Source organism: Silurus meridionalis, chromosome 10, assembly GCF_014805685.1.
Source record: "Silurus meridionalis isolate SWU-2019-XX chromosome 10, ASM1480568v1, whole genome shotgun sequence".
NCBI classification, from domain to species: Eukaryota; Metazoa; Chordata; class Actinopteri; order Siluriformes; family Siluridae; genus Silurus; species Silurus meridionalis.
In genome coordinates, this window is record NC_060893.1 from 14,830,203 (window position 1) to 14,852,772 (window position 22,570).

At 37.0% G+C, this 22,570-nt stretch overlaps 1 protein-coding gene across 1 annotated transcript in view; it reads left to right on the forward strand.

The window, feature by feature from the left end:
- The first annotated feature begins 3,939 nt into the window (after positions 1-3,939).
- b4galnt4a (beta-1,4-N-acetyl-galactosaminyl transferase 4a) overlaps positions 3,940-22,570 on the forward strand; it is a 137,685-nt gene continuing 119,054 nt past the window's right edge. The window contains 1 exon segment of the mRNA XM_046859841.1: positions 3,940-5,543. Coding sequence (XP_046715797.1) covers positions 5,402-5,543 — 142 coding nt within the window. The 5' untranslated portion in view covers positions 3,940-5,401.

Below are 22,570 nucleotides of genomic sequence, written 5' to 3' on the forward strand. Positions count from 1 at the left end.
AAGATGACAGAATTATAGCTTGTGCACAGGGAGCCACAGTATTTTAGACATATTCGAGCTCCTCCCAGAGTTCTCAAGGGTAGATACTATGAGGTTTTCAACCATGTTAGGAGGTGGGACCACAAGAGCATTTGTTAGATGACTGTGTTTCTATTTAAACTAAACTGTTACATGATATTGTAATAATGCAAACACTGAAAGAACAGTACATTGCCCTTAGCTACATGTTCTTTTTGACAAACCTAGAAGGGTTTGTCAAAAGAAGGTCACTCGCACATACACACACACACACACACACACACACACACACACACACACACATGCACACACACACTCACACACACACACATACACTGCAGCACTTAGTAACCATCAGCTATCTTTCAAATCCAATCCAATCACATGGTATAGCTAACATTCATTGGCACATGCAACAACCTCCTGTGTAAACCTTTACTTTATAAATCTTATAAAAGGATTTATAACGTACATCATAAATGTCATAGCAGTGGTGGCTTTTTTTGACTTCGATCTTATTTTAACAAAGAAATTGTGCACCTGAAATAACACAAAATGTTTTCTATTTTCTTTTAATTACACAAAAACTAATAGAAAAGGTGTGTCATTATGAGAGTCCAAGGAACCTGGACTCTCATAATGACACCGTTTCTATTAGTTTTTGTGTAATTATTGTTTTATTAAATATTAGTTACTAAAAGACTGTTAAACTGGCACCAAAACACTTTTAAACAAGTGAATAATATACTTAAAATGCTGCATGCATGCTGCCTTGATTCTACCTTTTTTTGTGCTGAAACCTAAATTCATTTGCCTCATATTTTCGAGATTTAATTAAGTACGCTCAGTGAGAATGAGTCACCATGGAGAGGAAGTGGTTCGTAAGCTGCACCTGTTGGTGAGCGAGCGTTGCTGAGGACTCTGATTTAAAGCTGTCCAGATTCATAATCCACTTGACATTTCGTTAGAGGTTGGCCAGATTACAGTAATGCCACACCTGGTTTAAAGAGAGAAAAACAATGAGAAACAAGATTCTCCTTGAGATGAGTGGATATAAAAAAAAAGAGCCACAGGAGTAGATCTGACCTTTCACGCAGAGCCACAGCCACCTTATTTCTCTTTATTCTCCATCACAGCTTCAACCATCCTTCGCTGTTATAAAAAATATAACACTGGTGACAGCTTGACATGTCATCCTGAGTGCTGCTTACAAAGCCACAATATATCCTTTCATGTCTTGTTCTGGACAGGAAGCCCATCCAGGCATGGCATGTTAGCTACACTTATGTCTTATGTTGATGGACTCTTTGGGAGATGGTGTGGAAATCACACATCATTGTATTGTATTGCATTGTATTGTTTGGTCATTGTAAAGACCAAAGTAATAACCAATAATGTATTAATCAATAACAGGCTATTTTTGCTTATAAGAGACCTATTTTCCATCAACTAATATCATTTTAACCTTCAACTACAGTGGGTGCATCCCAATGCTTTTCATGTAGACTTTTAAAAAGCGACACTAACATCCGACAGTAATACATCCTCAAACTAGAATAATAATGCAGTAGTTTATTATTTGTTATTTATTCTAATGTGTTTAATGTGATTTCGGTGTGCTTGTTTTGCTATATTATTGTTTCTATATTAACAACTTGGTCATTCCACACAGATGATAATGATTATTACATTTTCTTTATGTTTTAACAAATACAAACAAAAAACTATTGATGTGAGCAGACATTTATTTAACAATTGTTTTTGTCTTGTTAACATTAATATAAAGTAAGAAAGGCGTAGCTGGCAAGGAAACAACTGTTTACAGCTGCTATAATGTACATGATCACAGGAAGTATGCAAAATGTAGGAAGTGTTTTTCATTAATATTTTTTTTTATTATTATTTTTTTTTTTATGTGATCATCTGCCCATTGATGTAGTGTCAGCGGAATAACAACCTGCTATTATAAAAGAATCACATCACACCTCTTGTTATTAATGATCCAATAACTGCAATAACTGTTTTATCCCTTATATAGCGTTAGTCACATTTCTGGTTAAGAGCTCTGCAAATACTGACAGTTTCATAACTGCTTGTATTAATCATAGAATTCACAATAAAAAATCATTCTGAGGCTAATAGAGTGGATCAGACATTTTGCTATTTCAGGTTTCTCACACAGCTTAATCCATATTTGATGCCTGACTTGGCATAAGCTCATAACTGTATGTTATGAATGTTCTTGAAAAAAAACGAAGTCAGCTGGGACATCTATAATGTGTGCTGTGCTCCAGCACTCCTTTTTTACACACACAGCACAGCACAGCTTTTTCTATTGTATTTGAATTGTAAAGATGTCGGTTATTATTGCTTTTGCATTTGGATTTGCACAACATGCTGTTGTTCGCATATCACACTGTTAATTTGAGTAACCAGCTACTAAAATATCTTTTGTTGCAAAGGCAATTTTTAAACAATGACTCATGCTATGATGTGTCAGCATTCTCTCGCTCGCTATCAATCCACATCATTTCAATTTGCAGCTCTTTTTCTGTATTATCTGGTGCCTTTTTTCTTTTACATGCTACCCTACCTGCCTTCATTTTGTATCAGTGTCTGTTTCACTGCAAAAGAACTTTACAGCAATCTAAACTCCAAACACACCATAATTAAATACAGAAATAAAACGAAATGATCACTTTCCACTCTAGCACAATTTAGTATGTAAAGAATGTAAGCGGCTAGTGGACCTTACAGAGCTTATATCAAAGGGTTCAGTGTGGGTCATTAAATAAACACGTGCTTCCGAGATTTTTTAGGTTTAGGTTTTCTTTTTCGTATAGTCAATGTGTAACTAAAAGGTTTTTTATTATGAGCACATCAGATCAAACTGTCCTCTCAGAGATTAAGAATCCAGGTTTCTGGATATTGGGTTGGAAATAGCAAGCGAGAGCACACTAAACAGAGGCAACACCCAATTTGTATGGTGAAAAATGAATGGCCACATAATGGTGTTAGTCTGGGCTCTCCGGTTTCCTCCTACCTCCTAAAACCCTTCCAGGAAGTAAAACGAGTTTGCATGTCATTGCCCTGTAATGGAATGATGGATTCCTGCCCCATGGCCACTGATGTTCCCTCATGCCCTATAATCCACCATTAACATGACCAGGATCAAGCGATAAAAGCTAATAAATGAACAAATAAAACAAAACAATTCTACAGAAATTAAAACATACAGACTACATCTGCCTGTATTTCATTTAAACGATTAAACATGCCAAAAGCTGGTAGAAATATATATATACACTAGCAATAGGTCTTATCATTATCATCATCATCATCATCATCATCATCATCATCATCATCATCATCATCATCATTATTATTATTATTATTATTATTATTATTATTTAATACTCATACTGTCTATATTGTCTCACATTGTCTGTTTTGTCTCATATAGTCCAAGCTTAATGTATTGTGTTATTAATATCTGTACTTTGAAAGTCACTAACAGCTGGAATCAAATTCCTTGTGTGTGTCAACACACTTGGTCAATAAACCTGATTCTGATTCTGATCATTATTATTATTATTATTATTATTATTATTATTATTATTATGTGCAGTAATTGATCATGGCATTAAAAAAAATAAGAAAGAAAAAATCATTTAGAATTGTAATTATAGATCATTGCAAAAACTGCAAATATCCTCAGTTATGTACATCTATTGTTCATAAGTTCATATTCTGCTGTATTTCCTATTAACAGGTGCTGTAGCACGCTGCCGCTGCTGATGGTAAATCGCTTCCTTTTCCACATATAGTGCACTACGTAGAGCACAGAAACCGTTACGTTTACTCCTTACGTAGTGCACTTAAACAGGGCGTGAGTCGCCGTTTGAGATACAGCCGTTGATTCGCCTCCTCGTTGACGCTCTTAGCTCGGCCTGTGATAGGTCAAAGCTCAGTGCGGCTCCGCCCAAGTTCGGTTGCCCGGCAGCGTCATGGATGCTGAAGTGAGGAGCGACGGAAACGCGAGGGCAGGAGGCTGAACGCGCAGGGAAATGAGTGGCGACTTTCCGGCTCCGGAGGATCCCGAATAAATTACTGTGTTTGAGAGCGAGAGCCGCAAGCCGGAGCTGCATTTTGTACAATTGCGACGCGTGACATAAAGAAGGAGAAGGAAGGGGAGAGACAGAGAGAGAGAGAGAGAGAGCGCGATCGGAAGGTGCGAGCCGCGCGCGCGCCCACTCCCGCAAATAGTACACGGAGCTCGAGGTGCTCGTAGCGATCCGACTCTGGAAACAGGAGTGTGACCGTTTCCGGTGGCGTCTCAGGCAGGGATAAAGCGCGTGTGAAAGCTGCGTGAAGATCCGCGATGATGCCGAGCCACAAAACAACGCACTGCGTTTGACGCGTGCACCGAGTTGGAGCTGGACATGCCCGATTCCCCCTGTCATAATACCCTTAAATACCACACTCAGTTATTTATATTACTGGGTGCTTTATTAAACCATCACCCGGATTGAGATCGCACCGGCTCACGAGCGCGCCTCTGTGACCGAGTGAACTGGGAGTGAAACATATATATCTCGGGATTGGCAGTGGAGATATATCCATGATCGATAGAGAAATAAATGATTATTGCCCGTGTGTAAGAGCGCGTGCAGTGCAGCTCGGGTGTGCATGCAGCTCGTGCAGGTAATTTGTGAGTCTGTTTCACGCGCGCGTGCTGTCAGTTTTTTCGTGCATTTATGAATGCAATAACAGGAGACACTGATGCGTTGCACGAAAAGTGACCACGTGAAAGGGACAGCAATGTGGCCTAACGCTGAAGAAAGTTTAATCTGAAACCCTCCCCAGATAGAAAGAGGGGGGGGAGGAAAAGGTGTGACTCTTGGCTGAAAGGCTCTGAACCCGTGGCATGATCGGAGTTTAATCGGAGTCACCGAGGCCACGCAGAAAGAGGATTGCACCGGATTAGTGCGCAACTCCTGCCGCGTTCAGAGCGAAAGGCTCGCGATGGGGTTGTTTTGATTCGCGCTGTTTCAGGCACCGGATCAGTTGCTGCACGCGGTGGCGCGGTCCAATCAAAAAACAATCCTCACACACCTCTCTTCAGCATCTCGAGCACGGGCCGGAAAAAAAATGACTCGAGCATCCAAACGGACGTCACTGTGTGACTTGTGAGCGCGTGTACGTGCGTGCGTGCGTGTGTGTGTGTGTGCGTGTGTGTGTGCGGCTTAAATCCCAGCGCGCGCTCCGAGTCGGACCTGTTGAAGCGGCGCTGCTCGGCGCGGAATGTCGGTGAGCACGAGCCCGGTGTGGCGGAGGTGAGCGCGCGCTGTCCGTTTGCCCCGCGCTCCGGCTCGCTGCGAGGATGCTGCGCTTCCCGGTGAAGAAAATCAGGAAGCAGTTCAAGCTGCTACTGTTGCTGGTGCTGCTCACTTTCGCCGTGTGGTTTACCTACCTGCACATCAACCAGGGCAAATCCATCCGACTGCACTTCAACTACGGCAAAGGTACGGGACCAGCGCGCGCATTGCGCCCGGTGTGTAAGTCATGCACTAGATTCAATCAGTCGAACAGCGCGAGGATTTGTGTCACTGCAAAAAAAAAAACCCTCAACAAAGTACGTGGCAATTTTTAGTGCATCTATGGTTTAGCAGCATTGTGTTGAAGTTTTTACTGCTATCTCTACATCATATATAGATTGAAGTTGTATATGGTTTGTGAATCAATGAGATTAGAACAAACAAAAGAAAATATATTTTTTTTCATTTTCAGTATAATAGCAGTATCAAAGCTCTGTGCTGTATATCATCTAATATACGATGATTCTCTGAAACTAGTTTTTGGTACCAAAGCAGACTGCACAAGTTCTCCAAAACGACAGAGAAGTGACAGCGGCATGTGATAAGCCAGTTTGTGTTCTCACTTTCTTCGTGTAGGTGCTGCTGCTATCTTTTGCATACTTATTTTGTATTCACATATAAATGTGGATATGCTGTAAGTGAAAAAAAAAAAAAAACTAATAGAATGTTCATAGATAAGTTGGACTTGTTGAACATGTGGACTGTATGCACCTTTTTTTATGAAAAAGGATGCATGTTGATAGTATAAAATGTGTATGCATGAGTGGACAACAGCATTGTATGTATCTGATCCGTGTCATGTTACTAAACTTAAAACAACTTCTGATTCAGTCCCAACACTGGCTTCCTAAAAACGAAGATTTCCCATAAATAGTTTTCAAAAAAGGTCCAGAGTCTTTACAGTTTCAGCATCATGCACTGTTGTAATTAAAAAAAAAAAATCATTGGTGTGTTAAATTAACACCTCCAGTGTTTATAAAAGTCCAGATGGACTCAAGTGAACAGTGGAACATGAGCAATCTGGCAGCATGTACGTCTTACAGTTCTGCTCTCAAGTCCTGTGTTTCCAGTTGTTCCCTTTTTCTCTGAGAAAAAAAACCAAAGCATGCAAAGAGTCTGGTCAGACGGTTTAATTATATACTTTCACCACAGTGAGGTAAACTTGATCTGAGCACATTATGAAATTGGAAGCGTCGTCCTCTCATTAAAGATTAAAGATTAAGGACTGATGCTGAGGTCATGTCACGAAGTTAAGCCTAAGTAAAGCTGTCGAATTGTAAAGTTACTGTTTTCTCATAGGCATCAAAATGTGAACTTCTGCAGCCTGCAGCAGCAGTGGTATTAAAGGGATTTTTTTATTGGCTAATGAGGTATTTATTCTCCTCTGTTGGAATAATAGTGGATAATAAAACCATTTCGTGGTTTTCTTAATTGAAAATGATTTAAAAGAGTTAAAGGAATGTCAGGACGTGTGTTAAAAAAAAAGGGTAGGTTTCAATCCACTTTCATGCCTCCACATTGCATTTATAGCACAGTTTGAAGGTGAGGTGGATCGAGTAGTGCTGTGTGCACAGCATTGCCTTTTCCCAGCTAACAGATTTATGATTGGCAGAGTAAAGACTGGACTGAATTTGGCCTGCAGTAAATACATTGCTGAGAGATTTATTCAGTGAGTATATTTTCCTCTCGCAGTGAGCGAGCTGTCTGAATGCATCTTTTTCCCCTTTGCATTGCCGCTTTCTCTCTGTTTTTACTCTGTTTTCTACTGTTTTTCTCCCTAGTTATATATATTATTAGTGCATTTGTTACCGTGTTTACGATTTTCCTTAAATACACCAAGGACAGGCCTCAGACACTACGCCAAAGAACTGTTGCCAACCAAGGCAGACTGAAAAATACACGTCAAAGACTGCATATGACTTCTGGGATGCATGTTCTATACATTATAGACTTGTTCAAACAAAATTAGACCCTACCAGGGAGTGGTAGCAGTCTGTAAACTGTGCAAGGTTATAAATAGATTGTGAAATATTAGATACTGCTATCAGTGTCCAATACCGTGCACATTTCTTTTTACCCTAAATTCTCTCAGTTCTCTCAGTTTGGTCATTCAATAATTCCAAGAAGTAAAGATAATTATGGTAATGAGAAATACAAAAAAAATAAAAAATACAAACACACGCAAACAGTAGATGAGACGTTGCCAGGCGATGAACCCACCAACAGACTATTCCATTGTAAATGTAATTTTATGACATTTTTAAAACTCTCATTGAATTACTCATGTTACTTACTTCATTATATTTCTTCTATAATACTTGGAGAACTTGAGAAGAAGCGCTTGAAGCTTGCAGACCCTTTTCCTAATATGCCACTTCATTTTTTTTCTGACTCAGAATTTAAACATGGTTTGAAGCTTTGGTCATTTAAATACAGAATATTACATATATATGTAAAAAAAATATAGCTGGCAAATGAGCAGCATGTGAGCCCTCTTTAAAATGATGCCTGTTTGCTTTGCTCATTTCTTTTTTTATTTTCTGGCACAGTTTCTTCACTAAGCAACCAAACCTAGCACGCTTTCTTGCGATGGTGTCAGAAGCCTATTCAGCATGCTTATTTATTTATTTCAGACAAGGGCTGAATTAGAGCAGAGATGCAGGACACTTTGCAAAAACAACTACAGAGGGAGGTCAGTTTGGTGTCTCAGGACCCTAATTGGTAGCTGAACATACATTTACATGTTGAAGAATGAAAGTAAAAAAAACAACTAGTGGTATAAGTGGTATAGTATTGTGTGAAGGTGTTTGTTTGCTGTATGCTGGTCATGCATGTGCAGCTGAGAGGCGATACTGCACTACAGGATGCTATATAGCGTGACAAATAACTGATTCAATTCTGATGTTTTGCTCATTTAAGTACTGCTGAACTCTTTGCGCTTCATCTCTTTTGTTTAACTGCCCCGAACCGACCTCAATCATATCCCAGAGACGTCTACTTCTGGCTTTCACTGGTTTTTAAGTGTGTACCAAATTAGTCTCCTCCATACATAGAAAGATCTCTTTCTCTCTGCTTATGCCTGTCGAATTATTCAAGTGCAAATTGCTTCACTAATCCTAAATTAGTTTAGTAATGCCTATGGAAAATACAAGAACACCACAATAAACCACAAGTGAATTGGAATAAAAATAAAGTTTAAAGAAAAAAAAAAAAACTCTGACAAATGACACCATTGAGGTACATGAATAGTGTGTAGTTTTTCCCAAATAGCCACATGATATTTTTACCTCAGGACACACAGTGGTCACTTTATATCCCGGGATTCAGGAAAATGTTCTGAGAGGGTGGTTTGAGTTCCGCACACATGACCCGTCCCCAGAACAGAAGTCTTTTTAGCTGTGTGAAAAGTAAAGCGAAGAAACAAACAGGCGCGGTGTAGGTAAGAGTTCTACACTTAGATTCTTTGTATAAAGGATGTGTTGTATTCGGTGTGAAAAAAAAGTGCGATCTTATTCCCAAAGCTTATTTAAATAGAGAAGTGAAAAAAGGGCGAGGTAACGGGAGCGTTCAAGGACGTGGTTGGAGAGTGGCAGGTTGGTTAAGAGGAGAGACAGAGCCTATGCCTATGGGGAAAGGTCACAGGAGTGACTGTGACGAGAGCTTAAAGGGGAAAAGCACCCCTGCTCGTTCTCTCTATAGAAATATAGTTAATATATACAATCTATACAATTGTAAATTCCCGCTTTTTAAATTTGTCACCCAGAAACAACTGTATAACATCAGTGCTATTTAAAGTGTTAAATGCAGGCTTAAATGGGAATTAAACCCAATATAAAATCCAAAAAAACACTTGTTTGGGTAAATAGTGAATAATGTTTGTATGACTTTGGAGCATCAAAGAGCTTAACAGTTAGTAAGAAGTTGTTGATGTGCCGTCCTTTTGCATCTTAGTGTCACATAATCTATTAATTCTGCCTTTGATTCTTAGGTCTACTGCATTCTTTAATCTGATTGGTCAGAAAATGTTAGTTCTCTGTGACAGCGGCACTGAAGATAGTGTTATTATTCATATGAAAAGATCATATTAATGCACTGGTGGAACTGTTATTGGTTTCATAGTAACTCGTAGAGTCGGTTTCTCAGTAATTTGGGAACCTGTATTTTTTTGTCTCATTAACTTCTTAAGAAAAAAAAGCTGATGAGAGAATGACTGTCTATAACTGATGTAATATGACTGATAACAGAAACTTGTCTCAAATGTAACTCTAAATGGTTAAAATTTTTGTGTTATTTATTCATAATTTAAATATTGTGTCTAGGGTAAAATGAATAGAAAAGGAATAATTAAACGCTTCAGGTTGTGTTGTTCTGGGAAAATAATCAAGTTCAGCACCAGTGACCCCTCTATATTATTGATTATTGTCCTAGTATACCCCACCATTTTTTTTTCTCCATATTTGGAGCATCTCTGGCTGTACATTATTACAAGATGATAATAACCAGCCTCGTATCCAAGCACTGTGAAGTTGAGCTGAATATGAAAATTGCACACACACACACACACACACACACACACACACACACACACACACACACACAATGTGATTTCTATAACCAGACCTGTGGGGTGCACCACTTTTTCAGCTGCTTTCAATAGGAAATGAAGCAGAAGGCATTTTTGCATGCTATTTACCAGAAGCCGTTTCAACAGTAAAATATTTTCTTCTCATTGGCAGTTTTTTCAGAGTCTGTACACAAATCGTCTGCCTGGTAATAATTGAATTTTCTATTCTTTAGTGTTAGGAATTTTAGGTTGTTTGCTACCACCAAGGAAACCTAAGCCTGGTTTATGTAAACAAGGGGTTTGGAACACAGCCATCCCCATTCTTCCCTCAGGATTGTGTTGGCTTTAAGCACTGCCAGACTACTTTCACACCCATTGCACTCGAATACTGTTGTTAACATTGTGCACGGGGATGATATGGGTCTTGTACACAAATACTATCCGATGTATAACGCATGATGAAAAATATCTGAAGTTTATATATAAGTACATGACACTAATATGATGAACAGTTGCAGCGTTTCTGCGCTTGTTTACATTGTAAGCTCCAGGATTTGAATAATTGAGCAAGGTGTGCCTGAGGGATGTGATGAGCATACGAGGAATTATTCTCTATCTCGCTTACAACCCTGTAGCGCCCTCACATACAGGGCATATTCTCTGTTGGGATCCTGGTGAAAAGCTGAGCTGCATGGAAGTTGGGCATTATTTTACTGTAAGTGATCCAGCTGAAGAAGCAAGATTACTATCAGCCACTTCCTACAGCTGATCACTGCAGAGGCTTTTGTTGTGACTGTAAATGAAAAGGTCACCTTCATATTGTGATTTTCTTACAATTATGAGCACATGGTTACACTGAGATAAATAGAGAAAGCCACTCTGATTCCAAACAAGAGCCAATTTTTTTTTTATCACAATCATGTCAAAAGGGCAATCCAATCAGAAGCTCTCACACACACACACGCACACACATACATATATATATTAGGGGTGTAACGGTACAAAAAATTCACGGTTCGGTACGTAACCCGTTTTTTAAGTCACGGTTCGGTTACATTTCGGTACGGTTACGTGGAACAATTGCTGGTAGTTTTTTAAATAAACGTAGTTTATTATTATTAACATTTGTGAACGTTAACAGTTTACATTTTTAAACCAATTCGAAAATAATTTAATAAAAGTGTTAATATATGAAATATTTTATAAAAATAAAATTGCATTTTAATTTTTCAATTTTATTTTTATTTTATAAAAATAAAATTGAATAAATAAACCGCAATACACATTTTTATTATATTGATTAAATTTGAGTGATCAATTAAATTGGCACAAATATAATTGATTAAATATAATGAACATTTTAACTAGTTTAGACCCCATTTGGTAAATACAGGTGTGTATGTAAGTGTGTTTTACATTTACAGTTTTATTTTCTAAAGATATGATCTACTCAACTGTTCTACTTGTTTTATCATACTTTAACTAATGTCTTTATTTCTTCCATCCTTCATGCATTCACTCCCTCTATATGTGGAATTGTCAGTTTTTTTTCCTTTTAAGAGAAATTCTTGAAGCTGGTCATGTTAACAAGTTAAATAATCTATAGTAATAGCGTTAGCCTCTAAACAGGAAGTGGCTAGCGGCTAACGCTAGCGCAATGGATTCAAGATTTTGTTTTTCAACTCTTCATTTCATTGCAAGTTGTATCATGCATATAACTGTGACAAATAAAAAATATTGAATCTTTAATCCATAGCGCCAGAGTTACCTCCTGTTACCTTTTACTTCACAAAAACTATAAACACTGACCCTGTCTCTTTACAAGAAACCTTTAACAAATGCTTATTATTATTATTATTATTATTATTATTATTATTATTATTAACGTTTTTATTTCAGTTAATACAAGTATTATTTTAAATTCTAATTATTTATTTCTAATTAATTATTTGGACTCAGCTACAGATTTGTTACATGCATTAGGTGCAGTTGATTCTTAGAATGATCTTGATGAGATCTGTACTTTATGATAACGTATTTCACATGAAGCCTTTAGAGGCAACGGGAAAACAGATAATGCTTCACCAGGAAATGCATCAAGAATACATTTCCTCTGTACATGTACATATTTACTTGACTTGAATACCCATTTCTTTCTGGAGAAGTGGATGTGATGCATGTGATCTGACTTGGTTTTCCCAAAGAACAACAAAGAAGACTTTTTTTAACCACCAATTTGGTCATCTGCCAGTTTCCACCACATTCCCTCCACAACCAGATTTACCCTATCCCCCTATTACATGACACCTTCCAACCAGGGAGGGGGAAGGAAAGTATGTGCTGCCTCTAAGACATATAAAAGCGGTGTTTTAGCCCAGCCACTAGTTCTACTTAACAACACAGAACTGAGGCTTGACTTGCCATTACCACACATGGGCCAAATAATTACATTCTATTTGTAGAGTGCGTTTAACAATGCACATTTTCCCAAAGAAGCTTTACAGAGTTAAATAAATTACATATATATATTTCAGCATCAGAAATGAGTCTCATTACAGTATGTTCATCCTGAATGAGCAAGCCATTAGTGACAGTGGCAAAGAAAAACTCTCTATAAGATGGTATTCGGAAGAAACCTTGAGTGGAACCATACTCAGAAGGGAACCCATCCTAATCTGGGTAACACCAAATGTCCATTCATTACAGTTCTATCACTGTTGAGGTTATCAACTGATGCAAAACTGTTAATGGCAAATGCAGCCTTAAGCCAAGTACAGATTCTCACTATCTGCGGCAGGGTCACAGTAAAACACCTTGATAAACAACCACTCAATATCTGACTAAACAACACTGGTCTGATTCCTGTGAAAGAAAAAAGCACACAGGTGTTTGCTTTTGGCTTCTGATGTCTGTTGTGTGACTGACATCTAAAGTGGCTTTGCCTCCAGGGGGTCCGATCAAAAGCAGCTTTCAACAGTGCTCATGCTGGGATGTGCTATTGCACTTTGACTTACATACATTGTCATGGTTTGTCACCTTTCAGCCGTAGAGTCCCTTAACATTTTCCCTTTAGCAAAAATGAGAGTTTTAAATGTTGTAAATCAATAAAAGGAATACAATAACAGGAGGGGAGGAGTGAAAGAAATAACAGAAATATACCACAATATTTCTCCGATACATGAGACTATCATGATCTTTCAAGATCTGTAGTGTAGGTTTGAAAAACAGCAGCAGAAAAACATTAGTGCTACTATTAAATATAAACCTTAAAAAAAAAATTTAATTAGGGAATCAGGCTCCTATTTTACCCCTTGATATAAATAAAAGCAAAAAAACTCATTCTTTCATTCTGTTTAAGTTAGTCATTTATTTATTAAACTATTAATAAATAAAACATGAACAATATGATGTTCAAATGTATATGAACTAAATATGATATTTCATATTAAAATGTCAGCTTACTTGTGAAAATCAGAAATGATTGTATATATTGGAGAATTGGCAGAAGTTGGTGGAGACGAGAAGATTCTATAGCCTTCCCAGCTGCTGTTGTTCTGTCGTCATTAATAGCAATGTTATGTGCAATTTTGCAAACGTGGATTTAGAAAGAGATTTGTGAACATTAAGTTTGCATGACCAGCCATTTCTGAATCTGTATAATAACAAATACACTCAGATTTTTATTGCTTTATAAAAAGGTGCATTGAGCTGCTCTTATCATTCTCACCAAAGCTTGCAAGTTTTGCACTTCTGCCTGACCCTCAAAGCCTCCTGAAAGATCTCCAAGATCTTTGACTCATAGCGCACACACACTGCAAATGAGATGTCAAGCTTACACTCATTTCCATTTTTGGCTGAGAGCTTCACATGAGACAGTGAGAATTCTGCTCCAACTTTGACACCTGCTTAACATGCTTCTTCATTTCTTCAAAACATTACTTGGAAAAGTAATGTAATCATATTATTGGTTCATGAAAAATTAAACAAATATGTTTTGGCTGATCTTTCCTTAATGATGTCCAGCTTTTCATGAAAAGTCTGTCTTGTAAATGTCCTTGTAAGTATATCTGCAACTAAATCAATTTCTTTTCCTCTGTGAGCCTTTGTGGAATAAAAAACCTATTAAATCCACATGAATATATATTTAAGATTGTGTAGTTTGCAGTAGATGCAGTTTTATATCTCTGAGTAGCATGCTCTGACAATCAAAATACATGAAAATGGCAACTGCAAGGGTAAAAGAAAAGAGTAAAGAAATTGCTGTCTGATTGGTTAAAGCATCAGTTCAAGCAACTTCGAGTTTATACAAAAAAAACGCCCAGTGTCGGCCTTATAGCAACACGTAAAACTGATTGGATAGAAACGTGTATGTGTGTATATATATATATATATATATATATATATATATATATATATTTCTATCTATCTATCTATCTATCTATCTATCTATCTATCTATCTATCTATCTATCTATCTATCTATCTATCTATCTTTTGACACATAGTGTGTAAATATTTACTGTAAATAAAATTTTTTCTCAGAAGATAAATATTTGCATGATCTCTACTATTTTTGTATTCAAATTGAATTAAGAATATTTGGAGAACATAAGAGAATGCTGAGGATGGAGCTAACAGGAAGAAGGAAAAGAGGAAGGCCAAGGAGGAGGTTTATGGATGTGGTAAGGGAAGACATACAGGTAGTTGGTGTAAAAGGGGCAGATGTAGAGGACAGTAGTATGGAGACAGATGAGGTGACCCCTAATGGGAGCAGCCGAAAGAAGAAGTATACTCAAATATGAATATGAAAGTATATAAATATATAATGATTTTTATCCTGTTTCTGAAATGTCTAATATTATGCTTGTTCATTAAAAGAGTGAAATGGATTTTATACACTGAGCATGGTTTGTTAAAAAAGTGTTTATAAGCACAGATGCTGAGATAACTTATTTTATTACTTACAGACCAGCTTATTATGAACATCTGGAAACAAAATGGTGTAAAAAAAAAAAATTAATTGAGTATCAGGTCAGAAAAGAAAGACTGATTTTAGCTGAGACGAATGCTACAGAAATTTATATAACAGCTTTTTACAACAGACAGGAAAGCATCTCGCAGTGCACATGTTGACCCGTAAGGAGCTGTCACATTATTCTTTTCATTACATTGACTGGAATAATGGAGAATAAATCCTTGAGAGCAGAATCTTATTATGAAGAATTTGCACATTTTGGTGCATTCCCAAGTTTGGTGATTGCTGACCTGCAAAAAATTATCACATTGGCGCATGGTGTCGTATCAAGTTGCCACCCATATTCACAGCAGGTCTCTGAAGAAATTTTGCATATTAAAGGTCTAGTGTGACCACCACTTTAATGAGGAAGCATCAGCAGAAGAACACATTAGGTTCTGCTTCTGTCAGTTAGGAATAAGTACGAGTCTACATTGTTTTTGTATTTCGTACCATTCTGTATAAACTTTGCGGATTGCTGTGTGTCAAACTCCCCGGAGAATTACATTTCTGGAATCTTTAAACCAGCCCATCTGGCACCAACAACCAAGCGATTGTTTTTCCTCATTCTGATGTTTGAAGTGATAAAAAAGTCAATATAAGGGTCTATACTAGCTCAATTTTTAGCTTCACAACTCATTCCCATTTTCAGCAAAGGTTTTTATCTCAATGCATATTAATAAAGGAAACACTCACTCACTATACTAGCTTGTTCTCCTTGTCTTCTTCCCAGTTCCCCGCCACTAGATAACTGCCAAATTCACTTTTTATTTGTTAATGATTCTTTTTTAACAGTACTTGTTATCTGTCTTATAATAGCAAATAATAGTATTTCTTCCAACCTTCATGAAGGATTCACAGCACGCTTCTTTTCCCTATATACTGTAAATATAACACAGCTTCAGTTATTTATGTGAAAGGGCTGATTTAATAGCTAATTGTTTGACCTTGGCTTCAAGCAGGTCTTGTGTTGAAATGTTAAAATGCATGAATGTTTTCACCATAATGCATAAATATCTGTTTAAGAAAGAGTTTTTCTTTTCTCCATTGTTTTTTCCAAATCACCCCCTTTTGCATCATTAGCTGAAATGCACCCAGACCATGACAGATCTGTCATTGCGCTTCACAGAATCCTGAACTTGTGCAGCATTATACCTCTCACCTGCTCCTATTCCTGACATATCAGTACTTTTTTCAAGCAGACATCTCTAATTTGGTTAGTCGCTTTGGTTGGTTATACAGTAGGTGAATAAATATAGCAGTTTTACTTATTAATATATAGACTGTCACTAGGTTTTGGACCCTTACTTTGGAATATCTGCCTAGGAAATGTATATGAAGAATTGATCTCTTTCCTGTTCCACGTCTGGCTTTCTTTTCCAAACTCCTAGCGCTAACCCAGCTTCAGGTGTACTAAACACAGAATATTGTTCTAGGATTGGATCTTTTCAGAGCCCTGTTGTAATTAATGCAGTACAATTCACAGATGAACGCTGAACTCGCTAAAGAGTGCTGCACGTAAGTCCTTCACTCTGCCTTCACAAAAACTTTTGTATCAGTAGAAATTTCTTATTTTCCAGAATTTCTAATAACCTCACCCTCTAAAATCCTGATCTTCTCCATTAGCAGCTAGGTAAATGTCAAATTGGGACGAAGCGGACGTCATATGCTTGCGGCCATCTTCTCATTCATACGCCTTAAGCCTTACTGCCTGAAGCTCTGTCCAACCCAGAGGCCCCTGCCTGTCAACATTTGGACTAGGGAGAGCAAGCTCTGCATTTTGCATTTTTATTTGACTTGCATACAGATAATGCCACTGAGGGATCCCTCTCTGTAATTCCAAACACATCCTGAAATGCCAGAGGTACATGAATAAATACACGGATACATTGTCAAAGTGTATCAAAGGTAATAGCACACTTTTGTCGTATTGAGACAGATACAGTTGTGATTGAGAGTTCAGCAGTGACCTTGTCAGCATCCACAATAGTTCAGTGTTTCGTTGAACAAGGTATGTTTGACATTTTACCCTAGTGGAAAAAAGGAAACGTAGGCAGATCCATCTGTGTGAGAGATGGGCTTGCCATCAATGCCCAGTGGAGCATTTCCTCAGCTGTGCCCTTTGGCATGACTTATTTTCTAGCTAAAAATGGCACCAGTATATTATCTCATGAGGATGTTTATAACCAGGCACAGTGCGGTTAGAAATTCAAATAGTCACAAATGGAAGCTTATATTAATTAACGTAATTGGATATCTAAGTAAGGTATATGCAACAAAGAACTAAATGTTTTAATACAACATAAAGTTTGCGTCTAGTTTCTCAGGTGTTATAAGATTTAAAATACACACAAGCACAATTGTGAATTTTAAGTGAAGCTGCAAGAAAAAAACGATTAAAATTCTGTACAAAGAGAGGTTTCTCCCTTTCTAATGGTCGGTAATTATCTCATGCCCAAACCTGTGTTTTTATCAGACGGTACTGCATTTGGCACAGTAGACTGAATATTTTTCAGTGCACTGCATATTTTATAATAGCCTAACTTTTTTTATGCATGACTATTGGACATATAACTGATACACTATAACCACAAGGGTTTGTAGGCACATGACCATGATATTTGTATGTGCTTTTTGAACATTCTATTCTATATTTACTCCCTATGTGCTGTAATGTAACCTTCACTCTTGTGAAAGCTTGTGTGCTTGTGGAAATTTGTGCTCATTCAGGGATGTGGTCAGACCTCTATAGAAGGCCACTCAAGATCTTTTACTCCAACTCATGCAAACCATACTGTATATACATGGAGCTGGCTTTGTGCACAGGTGTATTGCTTTGCTCAAACAGGATTGGGTCTCCTAGTTCAAGTGAAGAGAAAATCTAATGCTATTGCATCTAAAGAAATGTAATAAAATTGTGTGCCTCCAAGTTTGCGGATGAACCACATATGGCTGGTAAAGTCAGGTGTCCCAATACTTTTGTCCAAATAGTGGACTATAAATTGCTTTATAATTAGGCTAAATATTTTTAAGCTATTTAGAAAATATTTATATAAGAAAATATTTACAATGCATGTCAACGTTACTTTAGGAAGTCCTGTTTGTAAAGTCCATTAATGTTAACAACAGATTTAAAAAAAAAAGGGCTGCACATGAATAAAAATAACCGTTAAATAAAATTTTGATTAATTGCTTCAATTAATACGCTTGCTGAGGTTAATTAGAAAAAAACCTGAGACTGATTGGTGCATTCCAGTATTTACACTTGAAGACTTAAGCTAAGCTGATAATCACCATTTAATATCAGGCTGGATTTTAATGAATGTAGACCTACTTAGAATAAACAATACGTACTAGACATGTATTTATCTATTGTAACTCTTAACGAACATTGAATATTGCCTGTGTTAACTTGCTTTCTTTGTTTGTTTTTATGATGCATTAATACTGTCATTCATGGCTTGTTGGAATTAATTACCCTTAAGGTAGAGTTTGAGGATCTTAGTTAAGACTGCATGGAATAAATGGACACCAAACTGTCCATTTGATTACTTTTTATTCATGATAATATGATTCACTATTTGGACAAAAGTTTATTGACATCTGACCATGTGTCCTACCTTCGTATGTGCTCTTTAAACATGCAATCTAACATTTAGTCCCTTTTTGCTGTTATAATATCCTCCACTCTTCTGGGAAGATGTTCCAATCATGGGTGAGGAGGTGCACACCCATCAGCGCTTCAATTCGTGTTGAAAATGGTTGAGGTCAGAGCTCTGTAGCAGGCCACTCAATATCTTTCACTTCAACCCATGTAAACCCATATCTTCATGGAGCTGGCACTGTCATGCTGGAATGAGTTTGGGTCTCCTTCGATTGAAGAAAAAAAAATTGATGCTACTGCAGCTAAAGACATCCTATACAATTATGCAGCTTTGTGGTAACAGTTTCTGAAAAAAAAAAACACGTATGGCTGGAAGAGTCAAGTGCACTAATACTTTTGTCCATGTAGTGTTTCTTCTTGTTACAGATTTAATCATGCAGATATGTGAATAGATATATGTTCCTTTTATTACTGAAATAGAATTTCAAGTGTCATTTCTGCTCTAATTTTGACTCTCATTGTGTGTGTAATGTAAAATCTTTCCCCTTCACTTTATTGCTGTACTGTCCACTCCTTTACTGTTGGCCATTATGAACTCAAGGATGATAAGTTCCCAATTATGGTTTTCTGCCAGAGTAATATTTCCGGCTTTATTCATCAGTGTCATTATATCGAAGCTTTTCTCATACCTAACACACTTCTAGTCAGATCTTTTGTGGTTGTTCATTGATTATCTCCCTGATCTCCATCTAGGCGTGTCTCCTTATTATCTGTTTGAGCTAGTGGGCCTAATTACATTGTCTGATGGGCTTGAAGCTTAGCCGTCTTGCCTGTTACATTTTCTTATAGTGTAAGAGCATTGCTTTGTTGTAAGAAAGTCCATAAACAAAGCACTGTCTTTTCTCAGGCCCTTACTTAATTAGGCAGCTGCATCTGTGCAGTCACAGTGGATAAATTCTTTTCCATTCCTCAGCAGTGATCAAAATTGCTTATGTGGCATGCTGTGTCATAACACACTTAAAAGTCAGTGGGCTTTTTTTCTCACATAAGCCAAAAGGAAGTTGACTAGTCTGAGGTTAAATGTGATGATATCACAGGAAGTAAAGTTGACTTTGATTTCAGAAAACAGGCTTACTCAACCTTCTACCGACGACATACTAACTAAAGATAAGCCTTATGTGAAGCCTTTAAAATGAGTAGGTTCGGCTGTTCAAAAAGAATAGAATGAAAGAATGACTGAAAGCAATGCTTCTGCAGTGTGCTGACTCGGGCACAGCAATTAGCTGTGTTGCTTCTTCTTTCCCTCCACTTGCTCTTTCTGTATAAACTCTGTAGCCACATGTCCCATTCAGACGCACCGGAGCGTGACATTTGGTTGGACTCAGAGGTCGGTTCTTTATATCAGGCCATGCCTGGGGTGATGCAACTGCACTGCGCTAATACTAACAACACAGTGCAGCCATAGACAAGATTTATTTTAAGTTCTTTTGTTTAAAACATTCATACTTGGAGAGCTTATTAATGTTCCCAAAATATGCTCCTGCAAAAAACAACCTAACAGCAAATATTTATTGAAAGTAGTCTTTTTTTTATAGATCATGTTATACAAAAACACATTTAAATCAAGCTGAATTATTAAAATTATTATTGCCATATTATTTTTAGACATTATTATTCTCATTCCATAGAAGACTTGGGTTTCTGTGACAACCATCTCAACCTTGAAAATCATCTTTCTTTTATATAAATATATTTGAAGATTTATATTTTCAAATCTAAGTTTCTTTAGTGAAACCAGACCCTACTCAATAATATTCATAAATCCGACATCCAGTGTTCATTAATATTCATTAGTTGACTCACGGAGCAATGCGCTTCTGATGATAATTTATCAGCAGTAGCCAGTGAGATAAATCAGCTAGATGATAGCATGCTCAAGAATGGAAGAAACATTTCACACACAGTCTTAATCAATTTTATTTGTGCAGTATATTTAGATACAGGTCCAAATCTTATTATGTAAACCGATGTGGACAAATTTGTTGGTACGTCCACAAATTTAGAAGATCCCATGCTTTTTTTTTCTGAAATAACTTGAAATTGACAAAAGTAATTGTCATCCATTTCAGTTTATTCAATATTTAATATAAGTCAGACTTACTATTGATTTTTCATTCAACATAATATTAGAAATAATAAAATGCATGAAAATGGCATAGACCAACTTGTTGATAGAGAAGAACTCAATAAGTGGATTATAGTGATGTTTCAAACTAATTTCTCATTTTTTTTTTAGTTTTCTTTAATTACTATCACATGTCTTCTGTATTATAAACAATCATTCAGCCTATTTAAATGAAAAAAGTAGACTGCTGTATGGTAGAATTGTGTACACCACATGGAAACAGACCAGAGAAAGAGTTGTCTGAGGAGGTCTGAAAGAAAGCAATAGACAAGTATGTTAAATTGTGGCATCTTGGTTTTTCATAGAGGGGTAAATATTTGGCGCCTGACTTTGATGCATAGGTGTTTTTAAGTGTGTTTCAGTGAATTGTGCCATTTTAGTATGAGATGACTGCAGAACAGAACATTTATCTATTTTCTTTTCATTAATGAAAAGGGGTTCTCATAATTTCTGATAGGGAACTCTTTAACCATTAAATCAATTCTACTTGCCTCTTTAGGAAGACATATTTTATGAACATAGCCTATCTATTCAAAAATAAGGCTTGCTATTTAAATGTATAAAATATTATGGGCTATTTATTGAATCCATAGAGCTTTTTATTCTTGGACTGTGCATTCACAGAACACCTTTTCAATATAACTGTCACTGGATTTATTACCATTAATTAACTTAAAGCCCTGCTTGTTTTGAGTTATTAAAGTTTGGATTATAGTTGACCAGCCAAACAATCTTATAATTGTGAAAATTCAATAATAATATATCCGTTTTAATAATAGTGTCTTGTGCTTTCCACAGCTTTAACAACCGTGTCTAGGCTTCAGTAGCCATCGCTTTACCTCCTACAGTAAATCACATCCTACCATACTAAATAGAATGAAAAAAAAAACAGTGCACTATTATTTTGTTACCTAAAATAGTGGAGTAGCTCACACTTTAAACCAATAATATGAAGCCAGTAGTTTGTTTGCACTGGGTTGATTAGCAGGGATGGACGAATAACACACTCAAATCTGTCAAGTGTGATGTAGTAGATTGCTTTAAATCATTGTAATCTAGATTCCAAATAAAACAGCTGGTGAAAAATAAAACCACTTTATGTTCACAGCATAAAAAATAGTCAAAAGCAGAAAGATGTGCAAACTCATGAAGATATCAAGACGAGTAAGCAAGATTAACTAAATTTTTTCCTGAAAAGATCTGATATGATTTTCCCCACCTCAAAGCGACCACATTAACCCGGCCATTAGCAATAAAAAAAGAGCAGAGACGCTGATTGGTCTAGAATATGTAATGGAGACTAACTCTTTGTCAGAGGACTGTATGTCCGAGTTACATTATGATTGTCTTCTTTGTACCACAGCTAGCCAGCTAGCATACTGCTGAATTACTTATGTCCTAAAGATTATATTTCTGAAGCATCAGGCCCAGGAAATTTAGGCGAGGCGGATGTTTTATTAATCAGAGGTGCGAAGGCCATCGTGCCTGAGGGGTACTTTTGAAGTATAAACTTAGATGAGCTGCAGAGAGACTAGACTTAAAACCCCTGGCTCATTTCAGTGCAACTGACCTTTTGTATGCACCAAGTTATACACCACCAAAGACTAGCACAACCCTAAGTGAGCTGCTGGCATTAGTTTTTCAGCAAATAATAAAACGCATCTAATGAATGGTGAGAATTAGCCAGATAACAGAATAGCGGCAACCAATTAATATATTGGTTTAGGCAATTCTGCCTCAACTGTTCCTTCTCCATTAACCTTATTCATGCCTGATAGCCAGCCAAAATGTAGTGTTATTTTCTCGCA